General features: G+C 38.1%; 2 protein-coding genes across 3 annotated transcripts in view; both read right to left on the reverse strand.

Annotated features, from left to right (window-relative positions):
* Positions 1-624: 624 nt before the first annotated feature.
* LOC306947750 (actin, alpha skeletal muscle B-like) lies at positions 625-12,859 on the reverse strand (the record flags this gene model as incomplete). Of its 2 annotated transcripts, none has more annotated exons than XM_079537151.1 (8): positions 625-768; positions 1,576-1,757; positions 2,711-2,902; positions 3,416-3,577; positions 4,766-4,850; positions 6,742-6,852; positions 11,111-11,239; positions 12,731-12,859. In XM_079537151.1, the coding sequence occupies 8 exons, from the start codon at positions 12,857-12,859 to the stop codon at positions 625-627; spliced, it is 1,134 nt and encodes a 377-aa protein (XP_079393277.1). The 2 variants fall into 2 exon arrangements, with proteins under 2 accessions (XP_079393277.1, XP_079393278.1); XM_079537152.1 differs by having other exon boundaries at positions 11,111-11,233; positions 12,731-12,829.
* A 5,064-nt stretch (positions 12,860-17,923) lies between these two features.
* The window catches only part of LOC306948215 (uncharacterized protein), a gene marked incomplete at both ends in the record, with an annotated part of 39,607 nt that continues 33,755 nt past the window's right edge, over positions 17,924-23,775 (reverse strand). The window contains 6 exons of the mRNA XM_079537750.1: positions 17,924-18,082; positions 18,848-18,962; positions 19,795-19,929; positions 20,238-20,335; positions 21,800-21,967; positions 22,981-23,133. Coding sequence (XP_079393876.1) covers positions 17,924-18,082; positions 18,848-18,962; positions 19,795-19,929; positions 20,238-20,335; positions 21,800-21,967; positions 22,981-23,133 — 828 coding nt within the window. The remainder of the gene's footprint in view (positions 18,083-18,847; positions 18,963-19,794; positions 19,930-20,237; positions 20,336-21,799; positions 21,968-22,980; positions 23,134-23,775) is intronic.

A 23,775-nucleotide genomic window follows, 5' to 3' on the forward strand; every position in this document is an offset into this window, starting at 1 on the left:
GTAGCTTGTTGAAACTCACTGCTGTTGGTGAGTGGTGGTCATAGGGACAAAGAACTCCTGCCAAACAATTTCAGCAGACAAAGGAAAGACATCCATATGAGCACTACCAACTGAGCACTATGTGCTCAGTAGTTCCCACATAAATCCGCTGTATCCTCAGTAAAATAAATCCCCTTAGAAAAATCCTGTCTGCCACTGAACTGCACAAAATAAGCCACATATGGTACCCAAATCTTGCATCATGTGTAAGTTTGAAAGAATCCTATACTACTTATGTTCTTCAGACTTAACCCAATTAGCAGAGACTAACTGAATAACTTACTAGCTGTAAGGTATGCCACCTCCTCCATGTACGGCAGTTGGATCCTTAAAAACTGGGGAGGTGTCTACAAATTGTGTACTATAATTGCTGTAATTCCTCTTGAAAAATACCCATCACTGAAATGTTAGTCTTGTTTGAGCACTAAAAGCTTAGAAGTAATATACTAATTCATATGACATCCACACAGTGTGCTTTATTGCAAGTAGAGGAAAACCAAACCAGGATTCACTCATAGCAAAGAAGAGCAGGTAAGGTGTAGAGAAACAGCACTACTTATCACAGACAGTAGCCAACGGAAGCATTCAAAAGCACTTGCGATGGACAATAGAGGGCCCAGCTTCCTCATATTCGTCCTTACTAATCCACATTTGCTGAAAAGTGGAGAGGGATGCCAATATTGAACCCCCAATCCAGACAGAGTATTTACGTTCCGGTGGTGCAATCATCTAAAAGAGAAGTGTGATCTGTCATAAATGAAGTGGCAAGTAGATAACACAGTAACATCTCTTTGGATTAAATAATTAGGTAAAAGGCACTGTACCAATGCAACTCTAATGAAATAAGCCCTCTGAGAGGCAGAAAGCCTGTAAACTGCCTTCCAACTCTAGTCAATAGAGATGAATAAGTGGCAGCCCACAAAACATCTTACAAATGAGAAAGAATTTCAAATTTAAGAGATTAATACAATTTGATCATAAATAAACACTTCTGAGAGTGGTCCAAGGTTCATTTGTTTAAGGATAAAATAGCTCTGTAAATAAAGCAAAAAAACCCAAACACTTTGGACATACCAGCCTTGTATCCCAAGATAGATGTTAGATATTGGGATGCCTCTTCCCCATTTATCCAGTGCTAAAATGCATCAGCTGTTCTATGCTGTAAATACTTAACTAAATTTCAAATTCATTAGTGAATTGTTAGCCTATTACTGAAATTTCTTTCATCCTTCTCACTACTAATGGCTTTCACTGACAGCTAAACTTTGAAGTCTGTGATACTCCCAGTAACTTCTCAAGTTGCCCATCTACCCATTGGCATTTTCAGCTCTTTCCTCTGTAGGTTCATCCCTGTCTCTCAAACTCCTCTTTCAATCCTGCTTTAGCTGGTTTAAGGAACAGAGGGATAAGGCTGCCTGTCCACACCCTCCTACCATCAGGATTCCTGATGCAAGACCTGAGCATTCGACTACAGACATTTTAGATTTGCTTATAGGACATAATTTTTCAACAAAAGAAGTAAGCATTAAAAATTACCTTAATCTTCATGGTACTTGGAGCCAAAGCTGTGATCTCTTTCTGCATACGGTCACCAATACCAGGATACATTGTGGTTCCTCCAGAGAGTACATTGTTGGCATATAGATCCTTACGAATGTCAATATCACATTTCATAATGCTGTTGTACGTAGTTTCATGGATACCTGCAGACTCCATCCCTGTGTGGAAAAAAAGTTTTCTCCATGTTATTTCTTTTTATTATTGTTAAAATGGAAAAGGAAAGCTCACTAGTCCAAGCTTATTTCCCTCACCTATCTCCCTTCACAAGACTCCAGAAGTTATGGAATGCCTAGGATAGGAAGGAGATTCAGGAATTCCTGAGTCCCATAGCCACATTTCTGACAATAACCATCCTTTAGCACCAACTGTAATCCTTACTACACTTCCAGTAAACAAATTCCTCTATCAAAGGGAATTTCTGTAAATCTCACTCCTGCTGCTGTTCAGATACAGAACTTGGAGCTACGTTAATGCTTGGATAGTTTGATTTTCACATAGAAGTGTGGCTAGCTTTGCTGTTCAGTACAATAGAAATAATGCCAAAGTGCCTACAGCCATTTTGCTGGGTCCTCATCAGCACAATCTGAGTGGGAAGTGGGAAATTTTTAAGAGCAGTATGATTTACCACATAAAGCGCCAACATCCACTGAGAGAATGGAAATTTTAACACTACGGCTAAAACTACTGGAAAATAAAGTTTGATTTTTTTTTTTTTTTTTTTTTTTTTTTTTTTTTTAAGATTAACTCAGATTAATATAAGAAAATGATAAACAGAAACAGCGTCTGGATCAAAAAAATCAGTGCTGCGTGGATCTAGATCAGTCAAGATAAAAAGCAGTGATCTTTCAACAGTTCTCCAAACATCAACTTAAAACTTCTACTGCGTTCATAAAAGTATGAAACAGCCTTAAAATTTTCATACTCTAAATGAACAGAGATCTTTCTGAAGAAACTTCTAAAGAACAAAATAAACCAATAGAATCTGCATGTTTCTAAGGACAATTGAGGACAAACATTTAAGATCCTACAGCTGTGAAAGCTCCCTATACTTTCTAATAAAGCATGCTTTTTATATTGTGCTAAGGCCCTAAAAAGAGAAGTTGTGTCTCACCTATAAAGGACGGCTGGAAGAGAGTTTCTGGGCATCGGAATCTTTCATTTCCAATGGTGATGACTTGTCCATCAGGAAGTTCATAGCTCTTTTCAAGGGAGGAGGAGGAAGCAGCAGTTGCCATTTCATTTTCAAAATCTAAAGCCACATAACAAAGCTTCTCCTTTACATCCCTCACAATCTCCCGTTCCGCTGCAGAGAGTCAGTAAGTTTTTAATCAACATACAGTGCAACAGATTGAACACAGACATTCTCATGCGCAGTTCCTTAGGCCCAGGGTGGCCATATAGTCCATTGAATTCTGATCTCTCTGCCATCGTAACTAAACTACTTCCCATTTGCATAACCAAATTTCTCTCATCTGCTGATGAAGATGTATTGTGTTACCAAATAATGTAAAGATAAATTTTTACATTTTATGAGCCAAAACTTTGATCAAATTTCCAGAGGTTCATCTATTACCAGCTACTAACTGTTCCTTCGTCTGTGGAACAGATACGGTGAACTCCAACAAGCAGTTAAATTCCTCAACGACACAGAATTTCCTAACAAAGTGGTAACCATGTCCTTGAGCTCAACAGATATGCTGCAAGGCACAGCCAGAAGAATTCCATTAGCTAAGCTAGAGATATGGTTTTTGCCAGCATAACAAGACAAGTACCAGAACAAATATAAGCAAGGTGCATGCAAAATAAAGCTCATTACCAGTGGTGACAAAAGAATAGCCTCTCTCTGTAAGAATCTTCATGAGATAGTCAGTCAGATCTCTGCCTGCAAGGTCCAGCCTCATAATAGCATGAGGCAAGGCATAGCCCTCATAGATGGGTACATTGTGTGTGACACCATCCCCAGAATCCAAAACTATCCCTGAAAAGAGAAAGAAAAGGAGAAGCTGGATATTTTCCACTATTATAGAGTCTCTACATTCCTCATATTCTAAAATGAATTGTGCAGCAACAAATAAAGATCCTCACCCAATTGCTTCTGTCATTTTTACATCTAAAGAGCTCACACGTGAGATGAAATTGTTAGCTCAAACTAAGCAACTGTGGCAGTGAAGAGACATGTAACATTCAGCAACTTGATTGTATTGTTCTTACTGAACAGATGCTAACAGCAATAATCATATACGGAGTCTTTCATTTTAGAAGACTGCTAGCTCTTCACAGACATGAAACAGTATATAAACTGCACATAAAAATCTGTCTGCCATTAAAATAAATCATTCCACGAGGGAAAATGTAACTACGGTTTATCTGCCTGCAGATGAGTCAATTTCCTATTCAAGAATGGAAGTGAGTGTATGTTTTCCAACCAAAATGAATAAAGCATTTCTGATATATCAAAGATGTATATAAACAGTCAAATTTTGGACATGAAACAAGTATTTATAACAGGTTGTAATCCCTGCAGGCTGGTGATCTTTTCATATAGAATTATACCGTGACATCAGGCTACATAAACAGATGTATTTTAATTTTTTTCAAAATATGTTAAGACTAAAAGAATACTAAAATGTAATTTATTGTCTTGATGTTTAATCAGATTCTAAATGGCAATAAGAACTACATGCTAATTCTAGAGCAGACTGCTAATTAACAGCAGACATCAGGTTTGGTGATAGATATTCAATACTTGCATGAAACATTTTCACTTAACCACTGGAAACTATTTATCTTGTATGGGGAATGGAGCTTCACAATAGAGACAGGTATGAAGTAAGAAGGAAAGGGCAGGCATGGAACAGCCCAATTAAGACACAAACTGTTCTCCATGCTGTGCAACTAAGGGCAGTATCAAGTTGTACCGTCCACCTGTTCATGTTATTGAGAAGTAGCAACTTGATCATTTTAAGCAGAACAACATGAAGCCAATGCCCACAGCTGCCACAAAGAGCAGAACAACCAAGAAGCATTTAAATGGCATAGTGGAAGGCATTTTGTTTCCATATAAGTATTGATTCTTCTTAATAAACAGCTGGCATGCCACAGCAAAGGAGTACGTACACGTGCAAACGAAGGACAGGTGGACAACACGGCACCCAGACAGACTCACCAGTAGTTCTTCCAGATGCATACAGAGACAGCACTGCCTGAATTGCTACATACATGGCTGGCACGTTGAATGTCTCAAACATAATCTGTAATTAAAAATTCACAAACCTTTAGCAGTTACAATTAAAAGTAACTGAAGAGACAGCAGAACTGAAGTCAGTGGATATCTTTTAATGAACCTCAGACTAGGTCAGGGTGCTACCGATAACATTCACTGAAGGCAATGACTCTGGATGACTTTCTCACCCCACTGCTGCAACAATACAGCAATCTAAAGTATTTAGATATATGTCATTAAAAAATTAAGAAAACACAGCTGAAAATAAAGGAATATTCAACCTATTCATAGCTCAAGGAAGACCCGGCCATTCCTGGCACAGCTTTTATTCTGTCTCAGAAACTCCTCTGCTAGAGTGTTCAGATTCCTCTGGCAAACATATCTAGTGAAACACGAACTTCAGGATTCTCTTGGTAGCTAAAACCTCACTTGATCTGGCTTAAGCCTGTCATCCCTTTCTGTCTCCAGCAAACACTTTTTTCTCTTTATGGTAACCTTGGATATCAGAAGGTTCTTCACCAGAAGGTAGCAGGCACAGAAAAGTCTCCCCAGGGCCCCAAGTTGTTGGAGTTCAAGGAGCATCTGGACAATGTTCTCATAGAGTCTGATTTTTGGGTGGTCCATTTGGAGTCTAGAGTTGGATTCAATGAAACTTATGGGTCCTTTCCAACTTACGACATTCAACATTCTCTCATCTTGTCCCTCCCATATTCTCTACCCTAAAAAGCTCCAACTCTTTTCACTTTCTATATCAGGTACTCTGCATTTTTATCAGAGCAGATGGAATATCTTTTGTTTCCGGCTAGAGCTCTGCTGAGTAAAAGCATTAAAGGCTCACAGGGAAGTAGTGAAATATGGACAGCCATATGGGATTTATTCTTTCCTAAACTAATGTCACCTACCCCACACAGTGCTACTCCATCATCAGTGCAGAGCCACTGGAATCAGGGAGCTACATTTAAACTTTGGATTTCATAAGCTAATGCCTTTGCCAATGAAGTCTATTTTAATGAAAAGCACGCCAACAATTAAAGAATATATTAATTAGATATTTCATAGTTAATTGATGCAATGAATTTAATGCAATAAGCCTCTAAACAGGATTTATCATTTCAGTGTAATGACAAAGAAACAGTCCCAGACATGTCTGCTGTATAAACTACACTTTCTGGTTGCCATAAACTAGGTCTTTCTTATGTTTTGTTGTTGTGTATTACCTCCCAGTAACGTGTGCTGTCAACTTCATTACTTAATTAGTATATTTACACTGTTGCTGAATGGATGCATAATCTTTTTATTAAATATATGCCAAATGGGTGCACAAAGGGAAGCTCAGAGCTACATTTGATTTTCCCATGTGATTTTACTTCCATACCTGTATTTAAATCATGCTTCTAGTTACATCACTAGTCAAATCTGCAATATGGACTTCTGGCCAGAAGGCTGTTCTAAAATGTACAAACTGTGGAGGTCTACTTTTGGTTCTGAGATATGCTTATTAAGTCAATCCGGGCACATCTATCTGAAAAAATGTTCAGCAGAGCATTATTTCAATTCAAATACTCCTAGGCAATCCATTTTCCAAAGACAGAACAGATTAGAACAATTTTCTCCAATCCTTTGTGCTCAGAGATGCCAACCCTAAGTGATTATCTTCCATATTAAGAAAGCTGAATATCAAGGACTCTTATACCTTGGATTCCTGTATGGTTCCCATGCAGAAATGGTCTGCAGTAAAGCATTTCCCAGGGGAGCGGTGGAGTCACCATCCTTGGAGATGCTCAAGAAAAGACTAGATGTCACACTGAGTGATATGGTGTAGAGAGGTGGCAGGCATGGTTGGACAGCCAGACTGGGTGGTCGTAGTAGTCTTTCCAGCCTTAACAATTTCATGATTCCTATCTGGTGGCCCACCATACCTGAGTCATTTTTTCACGGTTGGCCTTGGGGTTCAATGGGGCCTCGGTCAGCAGCACAGGGTGCTCCTCTGGTGCAATGCGGAGCTCATTGTAGAAAGAATGATGCCAAATCTAAAATGAAAATCACTTCAGAAAAGTGGTCAGGAAATTATTCCATTTGTCCACATAACACTACACAGGAAGCTTTTCAGATACAGTTTAATAAATTTTCTATAGACACGTTAAAATAGAGAAAAAGCATGCAAGAGTGAAGCTGCCAAATGCTGCTCTGTTTTTATTAACCAAAACCACTGGGTTTTTACCATATTGAACAACAGAATATGACCTACACAAGGGAGCCCCACCTGCCAAGATTCCCCACATATATGATGGATCATCCTCTCTAAATGGAAGCACTGCTGCATTTCCAGCCCCAGCGCTCTGGTGCTGGAGCTGAGCCGAGCATTGAACTGCCAGTTCTGGAGAGATTTCTCCACTTCAAGCTGTGTGAAGGCTAAGATCCAGTTGTATGCCATTGCCAAGGCAGTCTGTATAAATCTAATTATTTCCGCAGAAATGAAAAGTTGTTTTTGCCACAGCTATTTCATCCTGTAAGCCCTGAATCAAACTCACTTATTCCAAGTAACTGCGTTTCTCAGTTTCTGTGAATCACTGTTGTTCAAGTTGGGAGGTGCTACCTGTACCAACAGTGCTGGCTTTGATTGTTCTCCTGACCCATCAAGACCCTTTTTGTCTGAGGACTGACTATGAGGAACTCAAGGGATTATTTTCTTGATGTCAGCTCAAAGATGGATTGTTTTGTATCGTGATGAAATATTTTCTCATCTTCTCATGTAATTCTTTCCTCCGTTTTTTTTTTTCTTGTCTCTTTAATCATATCCCAGCTTTGTCCAACCTAATGAACTTATTTCTGAGCATAAAGCATCAGCTTTGTGCTCAAGTTTACTTGATGATCTTGACTTTGTAGGTGCTTCAGATTTAGACATCACCTGCCAAGCACTGGAATTATTTATTATGAAAGTTATCTGCCCTTAGAAAAAAAAACTCATTTCCTCTCAGTCACTTAAGTATAAATCCAGATATTTCCAGAACCGGGACTTGGGGTGCAGGCCATTTCCACTTGAAGGTTGTAGCAATTGGACAGATCAACACAATAGGGAAGGTGCTACAACAGAGGTGTGATGACAGAAAGATGGCACGATATAAAGGTGCTATAAAGGAAGGGAAGAAGATTGCTCACCTGCATCAGAAGATGCCAGGTTCACAGGAGAAATCTTCTCCAAGGAAGGATCTCCAAGCAGAGATCCTTCTCCTTCCCTGATGGCAGTCAGCCCCTTAAATGAGGTCTAAGAGAAGTGCAGCCAGGCTCTACCCCTTTCTATCACACAGCTGAACTGCCTTCACCTGTGCTCCAAGGGCTGACCAGGTCCTTACCCCAGGTGATCAATCAGTGGTTCAGACCGTGACTCAACAGTTACCATACAAAGGTTTAGAAAATGAAGGCAGGAAAATGTTGAAGAAAATGAAATAATCAGTAAAAATAAAATAAAGGACAACATATGTCATACATAAGGAGAAGGAAAAAAACCACAACTTCAAATAGGAAAGAAGAAGGAGAGGAGTTGTACATCATTAACAATGCACTGAAGATTTCAACAGTACTAGTAAGGATAGACCCTGATGAAACCTCTGGCATTTTGCAGGTTTTTACTCCAAACCAGGCAGGATTAGGTGCTGCACAGACCATTAGACTTGATCTAATGGTAATAATGGATAATGGTATTCCACAAGAAATGAGAATAGCCCCGTGTAAATTTCAATGGGTGACAGGAATTAAATTTAAACAGCATGCAAAAGAGCTAAGAGAAATTACCGAGGAGGGATTATTCCAACACTTAAACATCTACATAGCCATCAGGGTCAGAAATCTCCCCATTCTAACGCTTCCCCTCCCACACGCTGCCAGCTCTGTAGCTGCGTACAAATTAACGGTGATGTACAAAGCCCCGTGTTATTATCCACTAGAAAACAGAGCAGCTCCAATTTGAATATTGTGAACTGAAGCACACCAGAGAAAGAATGCTTCGCTTCATTGCCCACATGTTCTGTTCCTGATTCACACAGATGCCTGGGCGCCCAGCAGCATCCCCATCCACGCTCCCCCTCACACACAAACTCATCCTTACTCATTCACCCAGCCCAGTCTTTAGGTGACCTCCTCTTATTGTCATCCGTGCATGGCTGAGCACTACACTGTTATGCCTTTGTTCCATTTTTTTGGCACATTCCCCAGCAATTTCCTCATTTCTTCTATAGTGTGGCATTTTTCAGTACTGTTATTTCCAAGCATGCCAAAGAAATTTGTGGTTTGGATCAGAACTGTGCAACTTGTTTTGGGAAATCCCAGGGAAAATACATAACACTTATTTCTTTAACGTTCAAACTTTAGGAACAATGTACTTCTGAGTGCCCTTCAGCCAGAAGAGCATGTACGTGTCTGTGTACGTGAACACATACACAGAACTGTTGTACAGTTTCTGTTGTACAGAAATTAGGTGGAAGATTCCCATGTGATCATATGTCTGAGTTGGGGAGAATCATAATAATAATTACTTTTTTTTTCTTTTTAATTTATTTGCAACAATCATGAAAGTTAGCAATGTGATTCTCATCTCTCCCTTCCCTCTGTCTTTCTCTCATGGTTCTTTTCCGCTATTTGTTGCTCATTTATTTGAAAACCTTTTCCACTTTCTGTCCCACTCCTTAGACTGAGCGCAACTCTGCCTGGGGGCATCTCTTCCAGCTAGGACATCTTGGGTGTTGTATGACATAAGAAAGTGATTTTGAGCTAAGAACCCACTCTCACTCATTTGGTTGATAAAGTGGAGAAGAAAAAAAAAAAAAGTGGAACTACAAGAACCCATGCCTTGTCCTACCATTATATGAATTACAGCACTGCCCGAATCTCCACCATAGAACATCCTTGGAAAACCCCTCCGCTAGCAGAGGTCAGTCTAGCCATTAGGCTACCCTGCAGCACTACACCATGAGACAGTAAAGCACATGCCAGGTTTGTTTGTTTGTTTTTTACCATCCCCAATTTCTTTTCTTGACTGCATTTTAGATAGCCTGCTCCAGCATCAAGCATTACCCAGAAAGCAAACACCACTATGTGCTCTACACAGAACAGTTCTGGTTGCAGAGACAAACCTAGTAAACTTTTTCACCCAATGCAGAGCAGGAAAATTATCGTGAAGAACAATATAATGGTGGGAATTATATTCCCACCTATTCTACACTACAGAAATGAGCAAGGTATCTTCCCAGGAAGCAGTGAAATAATGAAATGCAAATACTATGCTTCCATCTAGAGGAGTAGGTGGGCAACTCTCATCCAGACAAGAAGTTGGGAACTCCCATTACTTCTGTGTTAACTTTGGTCTGTTCACCTGGTACACCCTGCACTACCAGTGTGAATTTGTGGCTGTGACACCACAGCTGAATTATAAGAGAACACACAGCTGAGTTGTTGCTTTGCCCCTAAGCAGACACAGCACTCCCACAGATTCAGGTGCTCCCTGCAAAGACCAGGATGCATGCAATATGAGAAGGACTTCACACAGTAAGATAGCCCTCTCCAGAGCCCATCAGCAGCACTCTGCACTGCCAAGCCTGCTCTTGGGCACCCTCAGCAAGGCACTGCACAGTGCCATTCTGCTGTCCAAATGCCAGGAATGCAGTACCTGGCAGGGAATACAGCAGCTTCATCACCACACAGGCATTAAAGCTCACTGGAATCAGCAATGGGAAAACATGCTCTGCGGAAAAAGTCCCCTGCTTAGAGAGTTGGTACCGGGATGAGAAGCACAAATCTGGTCTTCAATTGGCAACGAGTGCATTCTATGCAATACAAAACACAGGCATCATCCGTGGTCCATTCACGTAGGCAAGAATTGAGGAGGGAAAATCATCCACCACCTCACAGGTTTCAATCCCAACTGAAATAACCTTCCTTCGTGTTTCTGTTACACCTCTGATGAACTGCAACTCTAACTTTAGCCAATTCCGATCACATCATACCAAGTTCTGTCTCAGTTCAAACTTCAAGACTAAAAATATGTGTAAAATATTTGTCTAACATGCCACAAATACCTGAAGAAAAACATTTACTTTTTAAAACATCTCCAGCAGTGCTAAGGCCTGATCAGCACTGGATTCCTGTACAGGCACACAGCACCATCCTTTCAGCTATACTGAGATTTCCTCAAGGATTCCTTCAAGGACTTCCTTTGACTTGCAAGGAAGATAATGTCAAACTCTGTGTCTTTGATGACGCTTTAAGAAAATTATATTAAAAGTAAACACCCACCTTTTCCATGTCGTCCCAATTCGTGATGATTCCATGCTCAATGGGATACTTCAGCGTCAGGATCCCTCTTTTGCTTTGCGCTTCATCCCCTACATAGCTGTCTTTTTGACCCATTCCAACCATAACACCCTGCAAAGTATATTGTTCCTCTATTAGTGCGGCGTACCTTGCACAGTAAAAAGAATATGGCCTAAACCTCATGTGAAACAATGTACTTCACAAAGCCAAACTAAAATGCAAATTTATTGGTAACCACTGACCGTAGCAACTAGCTCAATAAACTCTCCAGAAAGCCTAACACAGCTTCAGAAATGAAGCTGGGGATCTTGCACCGCACAGAGAATGCCTGTGTAGAAGCAATGTCTAGGAAGGCATCAGTAAACCCATGGCATCTCCAGGAGAGGTGGGTCCTTCAACATTGCAAAGAAACACTTGAAATGAATTGCAGATGAAAGAGAACCTGGTTTTGACTCCAAAGATCTGCTTCTTATATTTGCTTGCACCTTGGGTCTAAGCAGTTCCACTACTGCCTTTAAATGGTGAGATTGCTCCTTTCCAGAAGACCAGTTTACAACACAGGTAAAGGATAAACATTCAACTTTGAAATTTACATTAATTAATGCTCTTTTGTGAAACATAAAAGAGATTTTGCGAAAGAAAATGAACACGTTGAATAATAGTTTTATTAATTTCATCATGTTTGCACTAGGAAGTCTATCATTCTTTCTCTAAATATAACAAGACATTGGGTACAATATTATTCAGCAAATAGTAAAAAAAAAATATTGAATTTTGTCATGGATAGTAACGCAGCCACTGAGTTGTTTCACTGTGCAAAATGACATGCCAGCTCCAATCATGATTAAAAGCCAGTGAACAATTCTAGAGGTTAAAAAATGGACATGCTTTCAACAACTGACATTTAAACTTCAATAACTCATAGAGGTGTTCAAAACACATTCATTAAAAAGCTTAATATTTTATGCCTGTCTAAACAGGCTTATTCAACTTGGCAAAAGAACACAGAGAACTTCAGGGAAGGGGTTAGACACCTCAGAAAATTAAAATCTGACTCAGATAAGAACAAAATCAGTGAAAACTGGCAACTTCTAATTCTAAAGGAACTGTTAGAAAAGTAATTAAGCAAGCAAGACCTTTTTCAAGTTCAAGAAAAATCACATTTATCCTTTCTAGTCCTGCTGGAGTTGATTAAGTGATGCACTAGAGATATTTTTCAGACATTTAATGGGCCCTGCTTTTGTTTAATGGAACAATAAAAGGACCTTACCACTGCCGTTCATTTGGTTTCTTGTGTTAGCAGCGTTCTTCCTTTTTTGTTTGTATTGATACAGCAACTTTTGTGGGTTTTTTTCCCATAAGACACCTCCACATCATTAAAACATTCATGTTCTTCTACATTCAACATTTTATAGTTGAAGAACACCTTTTCCAAAGGACTCGGAAGCTCACTGCATAAAAGATATGCAGCTCAACTACCTGGTTCTTAACAAGCTCAATTCCCACAAACACGAATGGGAGATTTGCCTGAATAATCCTTTATCACTTCCACAAGTCTCACAAATACGAGCAGGCAGCACTTCCATTCTGGTACCAACAGACCTGATGTCGAGGGCGTCCAACAATGGATGGAAACACGGCTCTTGGAGCATCATCTCCTGCAAATCCAGCTTTGCAAAGACCAGACCCATTGTCACAAACAAGGGCAGTGGTTTCATCATCATCACACATAGTGCCTCAATTTGGGCTGTAAAATAGTAATTTGAAAGAGTTTGGAGGAGTAGATGGAAGGGAATGAGACAGAAACAATTCTTCATCTTTTAGATAGCCTACTGCTGTAAAGAAAAATTATTTTAGAAAACAGCAAAACGAAATACCAAAGTCTATGCTAAAGCCTCAGTTCTGGAAAACACACTAAGTATCCATATAAATTTTGGCTGAACGAATTTTAGCGAGCCAAGTTAGCAAGGATATTCAGCCTCTATTTCTAAAAGGGAAATCTCCGATATCCCTGTCATACTCTACTAACTGACTTGGTGATCACAGGAGGGGCTCAGCTAATGGATACAGATTCAGCTCTACATGGACTTCTGCAAGCGTAACTCCATCTCTTCCAATGCTAAATTACCTTCTAGAAATTACATTTATTAAAAATGAATTAATCATATGCACCCACCAGTTATAACATTAGTGCTTTAAGATCTCCTGAACATTAACTCTTTCAAATGCTGCCTTTGTTTCCTAAGGGCATTTTTGCCTTTTTCCCAGAGGGCCATGATCAATTTGAAGAAACAACTAAAAATAACCCCCACAAAAACTTTCAGGAAAGTATTGGCTGTGTTTTTAAATGACAGCTACTCTGTAACGTTAAGTGCTGGCTAGAGGACCTGTTCCATACTTGTAATGGTAAATATCTTATCAAAGAAGCTATTCTGGGACATAGAACAAGCTGTGGCTGGCACAGCTGGCCAAAATCAACAAAACTGCAGCAGTTGGCCAACACATCAAAGTCCTGAATTCACTGAAATCCATGGCAGAACTCCCACCGAGGGAGGGCCCGAATTTCACCAAGACTTCTCTTTTGGACTCCTTGTTTATTTTTAGGGCTGTAAGACTGCCTGTTTAGGCAGTCAAGAGAGAAGTATTGCACTTTTCCTTTTCTGGCAACTTCATTCGGTGAGGAAGAGGACATTAAGAACAAAAAAGGAACGAAAAAGAAAACAGAACTTATCCCACTAAGTCTCCATCTGTCTGATCTGTGGGTCTTAAAACAGCCTCATGCTCTTCAGACGGCCACTGCAACAATACCGAAGTCCTTGGATATTTAAAAACAAGGTTTTCTCACAACAGACAATGACTGCAGAGATAGGATACTCTGCCCCTTCTGCATCAAGAAAATAATGAAGTCCCTGGTGTTCACTCCTTCACCATGGGCTTTATGAAGTAAGACCACAACACACGATTGATCAGAACACTGCCAGATGAAATGGATGCATAATTTGAATACATGATAATGCAGTATTATAAAATAACAATAATCTCTTTGATTGACGTTGATATGCATGTGACTGGAAGATTCCTTTGCTCATAAAGAAGCTGAATATTTCTAGCACATATGTTTGCCAATAGTTTTAATCTAGGAATGTTTAAACATTAGTTCCAGCAGGTGTATTTGTGAATCTTCATTCACACTGCCACAAGCCATTACTTAGATCCGAAATCCTAATGAAAAGCCTTTGAGAATGCAATAAACTAACCATCTTCCAGCATTATCCAGCTTTACAGAACTGTACCCAGACTTCGATTCCAATGTGAATCTGAATCAAAGGAACTTCAGTTCCTAAATACAAGAACTACATCAGGTGAAATGCTACAATTTCAGAACAGAGAAATTAGAAGTACAGAGATTCTTCGCAGCTCTGACAGTATAGCACTGATCATTGGTTCCAAAGGCTGGATACAGCAAAGATGCTTAATCCCCAAGGAGAAAAAAAATAATATTCCCATTCACTCTCATCACAGCATTTTATGTGCAACTGTGAATGGAAAAATAATGTCAGCTACAACCATCCTCAGAGAAAAAAAATTCACAGTGAAACCTTAGATCATCTTTACAAGCTAGGCTTCAGAGTGCCAGCAGTTATTCAGTTGGTACTTTTACTCAATATTAGTTAGATTCCAGACAACTCATTGAAACTTATTAATAAAATCAATGGCTGAATTTGTTCATTTCATGCTTAAAAACAATAGTAATGACCTTGCTATGCTTTTCATTACTTAGTCATAAGGTAAAGAGTACTACTTAAATACACAAATACCTTCAGTGACAGTCATGTTATTGCTTTGAAGCTGCTGGTTTTATGTTTAATAAACAGAAAACTTCCTATTTGTTTCTACTGGTTTCTGCATAATGCCTGATGTTCAGAGAACACTATTAAAGTTCTAAATTGTATAGCATGTTCTGCATTTTGTATGCATATTTAGCACGGGCCAAATAAAAGTCCTTATTGTCTGTGCTGTTCTAGGATTGAGAAAGAACAGATGCCTGAACCATCTAATTCCCTCAAACTGTTGAGCCTCCATGTCTTGTGAATGCCTTCCCCACATCCATCCTACCCTGCCCCTCAGTCAGTTGGCCAAATGTAGGTAACACTGAAATTAATACAGCCATCCACTGTTAAGACAGCACTCCTTCTGTAAAATACGAAGCGTTTAGTCCTTTAGTACAAAATGCTGTGAGAGAACTAAATGTGATGGAATACATTCACCTTGTGCTTCATCCTGGTTTGGGTCATAGCTACTCATAACTATCTGTTCAGCTTGCACATACAGATCCCTCTAAGCTTCAGACAAAGAAAGTTCCACTGTACACCACTGATCCTTTCAGTGATGAGGGACATCTACATCTCCTTACAATCATGCAGTCAAACCTGAACTGCCTTACATTAGGAGTCCTTCTGAAATTCCTTCAATGGCTAAGGCAAAGCAGTATCCAGGACCACATTTTGGAAATAAGCAAGTGTACACATACCCCCAGAAGATCTCGAACCAAGTGAAAACAAGCGTTAAAATTATCAGCTGTTAACAGGTGAAACTCTCAGGGAGCGCTTACCTGGGAAATGGTGACGATCTGTAAAAGCACCTTCGTAAATGAAGTGATCTCATCTTCCATTACATTTATAACAGCTTCAGGAAAGGAGTTCACAGAACATCTACGTGAGTCAAGCCATTTTTGGAAACCTTTTTTTCAGTTTGTGCTTATCACTGTGACAGCATAAAGGCCTAGATAAATTAGGGCAGGATTTCCATTACCTCTGTATCCCCTCCCCCTTGCTAACTTGCCATGCCTCGTGAGAAAGGATTTTTATTTTCATTAATAACCCCCCTTTTTGAGACAAAAGCCCTCACACCAGATGTGCAAGACAGGAAGGTTTTGTGGTCCACTGCTGTCACTAGAAACTATTCTACTTTTAACACAAATACCTAAGAATAGCTCATTATCATCCTTGTTAGCAGCCATCCTGAAGCAGGAGAAGTCTTACCACAAACAGTTCTCACGTTTCAACTGTACTTGATGTTTGTTTGTGTGGTGCAAAGACTGAAAATAGCTGACTTATCTCAGAATTTCAGTGACAATGTGGCTTAAAACAGGGACTGAATCAGCAATAAGCCATTCAAAAGAGGTGAGTGGTAACTATTTCACACAGACACACAAAAAAAGACATCAACCACACTGGAATATATTGGATTAATATAGGAATCCAGACCATCAGTAGACTAGAAATATTACAGAATCCTCATAAGAAGAAAGTTCCTAAGCTTTACCTTAGTTCATAGATAATTAAGGCCAGTGACAATTCCCATTCCACATCACAAAAGCAAACAATGCAGAACTTTAGATACAATTTAGTAAATGTTAACTCTGCCAACATCAACTCTCAACCAATCGCTCTTTCTCTCACCATGTGACCATGCACAGCAGAAGACAGCATGTACAAAAATCCTTGTAATACAGGCAGATAATTCACTTCATGAACACTCAAGTCAATTCTGTAAAACTGATGGAAGCCTTCAATTTTCATATGCATTATCTTTTCCCACAGTATTTTAGTCTGGTTAATAGGAAAACAAATGGTCATTTCTTTTTGTGACTATGTCTACTCTCTTAGACTTGGCTTGTTTTGAATGCATCTCCATTTTATACAGGCATGAACGGAAACACAGACAGAACAAACAATAAACAGTACCAGGAGTAAAAACAACATTCTAGCTTCTACTGGCCACAGCCTTTACAAATAAGCTGGTTTTGGAATCAGAGAAATAGCTGTGAAGTTTCAGAGATCGTTATAACAAAATACAGGAGTATCAGTATAAAAGGCACAATGCTCCACTACATACCTACAGAAACTGAGTGCGAATCACCTGCTTTTTATAGCCTCCCAGTTAAAATGCAAACTCTCCTCATTCGTAATTCAAAGTATGTAAAATATGTAAGACTGTAGGTTTCTAAGCCTGAAGTTCATCTGCTGAGCAGCTAAGTAACATTTGGCCCCATCAAGACTACGAGGAGTGGAAGTAAATTTAAACACGTGAAAAGTTACAGAAATTGCACCTCTGAAACAACAATAAAGGAACATAGGATGCTTAAGACATTTCTTCACGCCAATTCCCCAACCTTGACTGAAGCTTATACTTCACCTTACCACATTACCACATACAGACCTGTGTACCCTGAAACAGCCAACGCAAACTATAAAGGCTTAATATGGCCAAAGAACATTGACTTAAGCTTATTTTTTTGAATGAAAATAAGAGGAAATTAAAATCCAGTTCTTCTTTCTTTATTGCACTCTTGTAGAACTTCCTGTTGTAACCAAGAAGCCAATAAACAGCAATAGCTGAATATTCCTTTAAAATGTATAGTTCAACTCTTAAAATAAAATTTATTTAGAAAAGATATCATTTACAACCCATTCAGTAGTAATCATTCATTATGTACTCACAAGCAATATTAAATAACTAGTATGCAGCAGTTTCCTTATAGGGCAAACGAGGGCAATATTTTCTCCTTAGCAAATATAATACCCCACTGATAAAGAGCAATTCAAGTCAACTTTGGGACAACTGTGATATACACAAATTTCTTACAATAAGCTCAAGATTCATATAGTGTAACAAGAATATATACAACTGTGTCCAGTGCATAGCTTAACAGCAGCATGTGAAAAATCCATTATCTTGAATTGGCACACCATTACCTATAAGAAAATAATTTACTCAGAAAATGCAGTGTATTCAGAGAACACCAGTGAGGCACAATAAAACAATAAGATGTAGTGTAACCAGGTACGTAAGGAATAAATAGCGGGATTTTGCTCTGGAGGTCAGCAGCTTAGAACAGGTAAGACTTCGTCCTCGAAGCCATCTTCTGAAGGAAAGGGCTCCTCTTTTCACCTGGTTAGGAAACAAAGTGTTCATAAATACCTAAGAAGCAATTCCATTGTAACCTAGACATCTCCGGCACTGTAAACCTTCTAACTCTGATGTAGCAACAGATGTCACACCATGGGACTTAAACATGATTTAAAGATAAAAGAACAGCATTAACAAAAGGGGAGTAAGAATGAACACAAAGTATTTGTATATTATGTAATTACATATACATACTAGAGACAAAAACATATAATTATATGCATATAAACTGTATTTAATGGCCTGATATGCAATAGAATTAAACTTATAGATCCCTGGTATTTTGGTTTGAACATACGTAATGTGGCATGTTTTACACAGCTATCTGTATTTGATTTACCATCCACAACCCAGAACAGAATAAAATTTTTTCATTACTTTGCTATGTTGAATGGACCCCTCTGTAGCCGACACACCCATGATATGTAACACAATAAAAGAGTGCTTCAATCAGCTTTTTGGATTAATGGCAGATTAAACAAGTAGCTGCTTTGTGCCAGCATTTACATACAAAGAGGATAATCTACAGTCAGCAATTCCCACAAATTCAAAAGGGAAATCTGCACTTGAAGAATGAATGAAAGACAAAGAGATAAAGCAGAGGAAGACCAAAGAAAGGAAGAGTAGCATGAAAGAAAATACTGAACCATGATACCTTCAGTGCTATCTGCAATTAACAATATACAACATATGTACCACTTAGGCAGTTTATAATCTGGGCTTTTTAGAAGCTTTTTATTTACTTACCTTTCTTACAGTAATATGTTCACTAGGATTGATGATTAAGGCTTCCCTTTCCCCCTCGGTTTCCATCCGAACAGTGTATTCGCTAGGTACAGGCCTGTAACTACTGACTTCAAATCTAGAGAAAAGTTAGACAATGGAATACTGAATTACCTGCTCTTCCAAAATACCAAATTTACATTAAAAAAAAAACAACACAACACAACACTTTATACATTTAAATTGCTGCAAGGAGCTCCCCATAAAACGCAGTAAGATTTAGAGACTTATGACAACATAAGCTATTTGCAAACTACTCTCAAGGTGTTATTTATTCTAAATAATCCTCATCATTGCTAGCTGGTTAAATAGTAATTTTCAGATTACAATAGTAATGAAGATTTTAATTGGGCAGACAACTTGTGATATTTTAAATCTAACCCATGCCTGTACTAAAGTTTCAGTATACATATTCCTTCTAACTTGGCAAAAATAACACCGAGTCATCAGAAGCAAGAGATTAAATTAAAAATAAGAACAATAAAAATCAAAGGCCCTTAACATTTTCTTGATCCACAGAGTTAGAACTAGATTTTTAACAGTCACACGTGCATTTTTTGATTGCTACAGGTTCTACACTTATAGTTTCTATTCTATTACCAGAAATCTAACATCAACAGGAAAAATCATCACTAAAAATAAAAGGCAAATAATAAAAAAAAAAAAATCGGACAGTTTTTCAGTTCTGTAGTACACTTTGCATTTATTCTAGGCTACTGTAAATGAAAACCTCAGGATGAACCTATTCAAAAAGAAGCTGAGCAACAAGAGGAAGAAAGAAGAGGAAAGAGGTTTAAGCTCTCCGAATATGCAGGTTTTTTCATACTTGCATAAGGGTTTAAATATAACAATCCATCATATGCCTTCAAAAGAAAAAAAACCAGAATGTTTCACAGTACAGTACAGTTTACCTGTTACTTAGCTCTTCAGAGAGTCCAAGAGCTTCTTCTGCAGCTTCTCTCCTTCTCTTTTCTTCTGCCAGTGTTTGTGTCAGTTGTGAGAGAGCCTGCTGCACTGAATCATATTGTTGCTCAGTGTCTGCAAGCCTATAAATAAAATGAAAAATGAAATCAATATTTTTATGTACTGAAATAATCAATTCATTGTTCTTTTTTTTTATTTAGGAATGTTCTGTTTGGGGATAAGGACTCAACTTTAATGAGCCTCGTTAGATTAGATTTGGAGATATTGAAATAAAACCAAATAATATTGTAAGAATATGACTGACACATTTAATGTACTGTAAATCCACATCCTTCCCTTTTCCCCAAAGAGAGAGAAAAGCATTACTTATGCACTTACAATACAGCTGTTAGAAAAACAATGTTGCTAATACACACTCTTCAATTCTGACCTTTTTCTGAGTTCATTTAGCTCCATATTGTCTATTTCAACAATAACTGCAGATCTTTCCTGTGGTGCTCCAGGGGGAACTTCTGCTCTAGTTTCATCCTATTAGAAGGGGAAAAAGCTAGTCACAATTTTTGTAGTCGTAAAAAAATCTTTATTCAGTTAAAGAAGCCACGAGCAACACACAACAGGGGAACAGAACTCTCTTGTGTCATTCAATCATTAAATTTCCAAAACCACAATTTTACAAAACTAAGTCTTCTAATTAAAAAATGACAACTGTCTCTGTGTGCTGCTGGACTTGGAAGATGCATGTATGCAGTACAATACAGCAATCTGAGCTATGTCTGCAGTGCAAGAAATACATCTACAAATGCACACAGTAACATAACATACTGAGCGCAGTTTCCTTAATAGCATAGCTATTCTTCTACTATCAAAATCTGAGACAAAATATCTGTAGCATATCAAGCCATACAGACAAGCCAGTTCAAACAGAGGCAGCAAAAAAGTTCTACACAGTATTGTATTCTTTTTCTCACATTTGTGAACTCTAGACACAGAACACCCCATTATATTTTGTCCCCTTATGATAACATCTGAATATTTGGATTAGTTACTTAGCTCTACCTTCACAGCTTGTTGCTAAGGTGTAACACAAACAGCAGAACAGAAATACTTGTATATTCAATAAGATGCAGTGATGCACAGGTTGGGATCACTACCTGGACTGACACTGAATAAATGCTTGGGAGTAGATGGCTATGTGTACTTGCAGAACTGGTGACAATGTGAGACTGAATAAAGTAGGTCTCCCTTTTATTTTCTCCCAGATAGACTATGACTGACATAAAGCAATGTTTAAATTCAGAGCTTTAGGTAGTGCAGAAGCACCGAGAACTGCACTTAAGCAGCCTCATGCTTTGTAAATAACATGTGAAGGAAATGGAACCTGAATCTTCTCTAAGAAGTAGAGATTTAATTTCTTTTTCAGTATACAGTTCTCCCCATTATTTTTGTTTCTAGAAAGGGCTTATATATGAATCCACATAATATTTTAGGGTCTTTCATTAATCAGTCATTACTTACTAAGAAAGGTAGCAGAGGAAAACATTTTAGAAATGAAGGGACCTCAAAGAGATAAGCTTACATGTGTATGATGGGTTGTAAGGGGTACTGAGATGCTGAACTGATTAAATAGATCTGATTTCCCAAAATATTACAAATAACTTTGCAAAATGGTTTGTGACTGCTGTGAAACTATCACTGAATCTTGCTAATCCACTGATTGGTGATCATCCAATTATCCTGCCAGTTGTGGCCAATTCAAAAAAGATGACGCTTCAAAATGAAAATAGCAGCTGTAAAGAGCTTCCTGAAAAATCTAATTAAAAAAACAGCTTTATAAAAATAGTTATCTTCAAGGTATCATAGACTATTGTATCAGCAAAACAATTAAAAAACAGTAAGTAAATGCTTTTTAAGTATTTATTTTTGTTTAGCACAAAAGCCAGCAAAAACACGAGTATAGAAAGAGCCCTAAGAATTTTCTCTGTGTTCATTTACCTGAACGGTGCCCTGGAAAGAAGTCACCTGCATTGTTTGATATTCCCTCTCCAGTCTTAAATAACGATTCTGCAAATCAGTGTAACGAAGCTGGTTATCCCTTAGAGTCTGAGATAGAGTCTTCAGCTGGGCAGACAACACAGCATTCTCTTCTGCTGACTGCAGATTCTGAAAGAAATTATCATTTAAATTATTCAAAAAACACAATAAAGCAAACACAAAAACTATATCATCCAGGAAATTACTAGACATGAGATCTGCTGTTGAAAGCTTGAAAGTAACTGCATACTATTTTCAGTATTGTATCCACTTTTTGGCGAGGTCAGCTTAGTAAGATTTAACTAGTTGTTTTATGAGAAGTGGAAGCAACAAAATCTTCAAACAAAAACAAAAAGAGTATTGTCTCTGTAATCAATAACTCAAAACACTAATTCCAGGAATAAAGATGTTCATCAGGAAGTTGAGGTATGTAAAAGCAGTCAACTTTTAATATTTTCAATAACAAAACAGCAATACGGCTCTTCACCCTTTCCCAAATATTCACCTTCAGCTGTAGGTTGAGATTGCTATGACAGTTTCAAAAGTTGGTTGAAATTGTCACTAGATTCATAAAATGTTCAGGTGAAGCAGTAAAAACAGACACAATTACAGATGAAATGCAACAAATCTAATTTGTTCTGAATACCAAGACACAAAAAGCAGGATAAGTGCTTAGTGAATTTCCAAAAACATTTACAAACTTCTGCAAGCAAAACTCAACACATCCACACGCAAATCCACTGAAAGGTTCATAAAGACACTGTGAGGAAACATTTTTGAGGTATTTTACATTTGGTATGAGAAAGCCAAAATTTTGTTCCAGCTAAGACAGCCATCTTTTTCTGTCTAATATAGAATAAAGAAAAGTACTTTGAGTTCAAGTTGAGCAATACTCCATCAATCTCCTCAGAATGCAAATTCAAATAAACATCTCTTGGTCAAATAAGGAAGGCAACAGCATAAATGTAATACTGAGTTTACATTGCAATTTCTAGACTGAACCAAATGGAATGTTTTGAAGAATTCTAAGTTTTGAAGAGAAGTTTCAATCATAAGGATACCACCCAGTTTAGCCCTATTTCTGTGCTTTTAATAGCTCAGATTCACATTGACTATTTAGGATGACAGTTGGTTTAAGTTACCTTTGAATTAACCTGATGTAGATGCAGATCCTTCTGGTGCATCTCCTGAAGACAGCGCTGTAGCTCATTTTGAAGCTGATTCCTTTCAGCCAAAACATGTTTGACTTCCTCAGGGGTGTCTGCACATCCAGCAAGAGAGACAGTTTCTAAAGCCTTAAGAAATATCAGTATATTCAGGTTAAACAGTAAAGGAATTTTCTAAATAATTCAACATTAAATATATACATGGACTACATAATGATTTTCTTTAAACAGGATAATTTCCTTCTTATAAGTTTATTCGACATGTGGAAGAAACTTTATTTACATAAAAATCTGCTTCTAAACGTTTTCAATCTACAAACTTCACTGGAAAAAAAACCTGCAAACAGTGTGAAGCACGAAAGTGGAAAAACAGAAAAGGCAGATGAATTTAAAATACCTTTTAAAAATCTAGTTTCTAATTAAAAAAAAATAATGGCATTCATGACAGGGTGAATGCAGCTGTTTTTTAAATATGAATTTAAAGTTAAAAGCCCAATTCACAAGAAGAATTCAACTTTATCACTAATAGAAAAGGACAAGATTGTGAGTACATGGCAGGCCAATGCTATGATGTTAATCTCTAACAATGAAGGAAAGTAAGCCATCTTCAATGGTTTCTGGAATCTATTTTCTCATAAAATCGTGAAATAAAGACTTTTACCACATAAGGTACTTCGTAACCCAGCAGACACTGCACTTCAGCAGCCCTTGTTTGTCATCTTGAACACACAAAAAAATGGATAGTATATGACAGCTATGAATTTTACCAAC

The sequence above is a fragment of the Tetrao urogallus genome (genome assembly GCF_951394365.1).
Source record: "Tetrao urogallus genome assembly, chromosome: 6".
NCBI classification, from domain to species: domain Eukaryota; kingdom Metazoa; phylum Chordata; class Aves; order Galliformes; family Phasianidae; genus Tetrao; species Tetrao urogallus.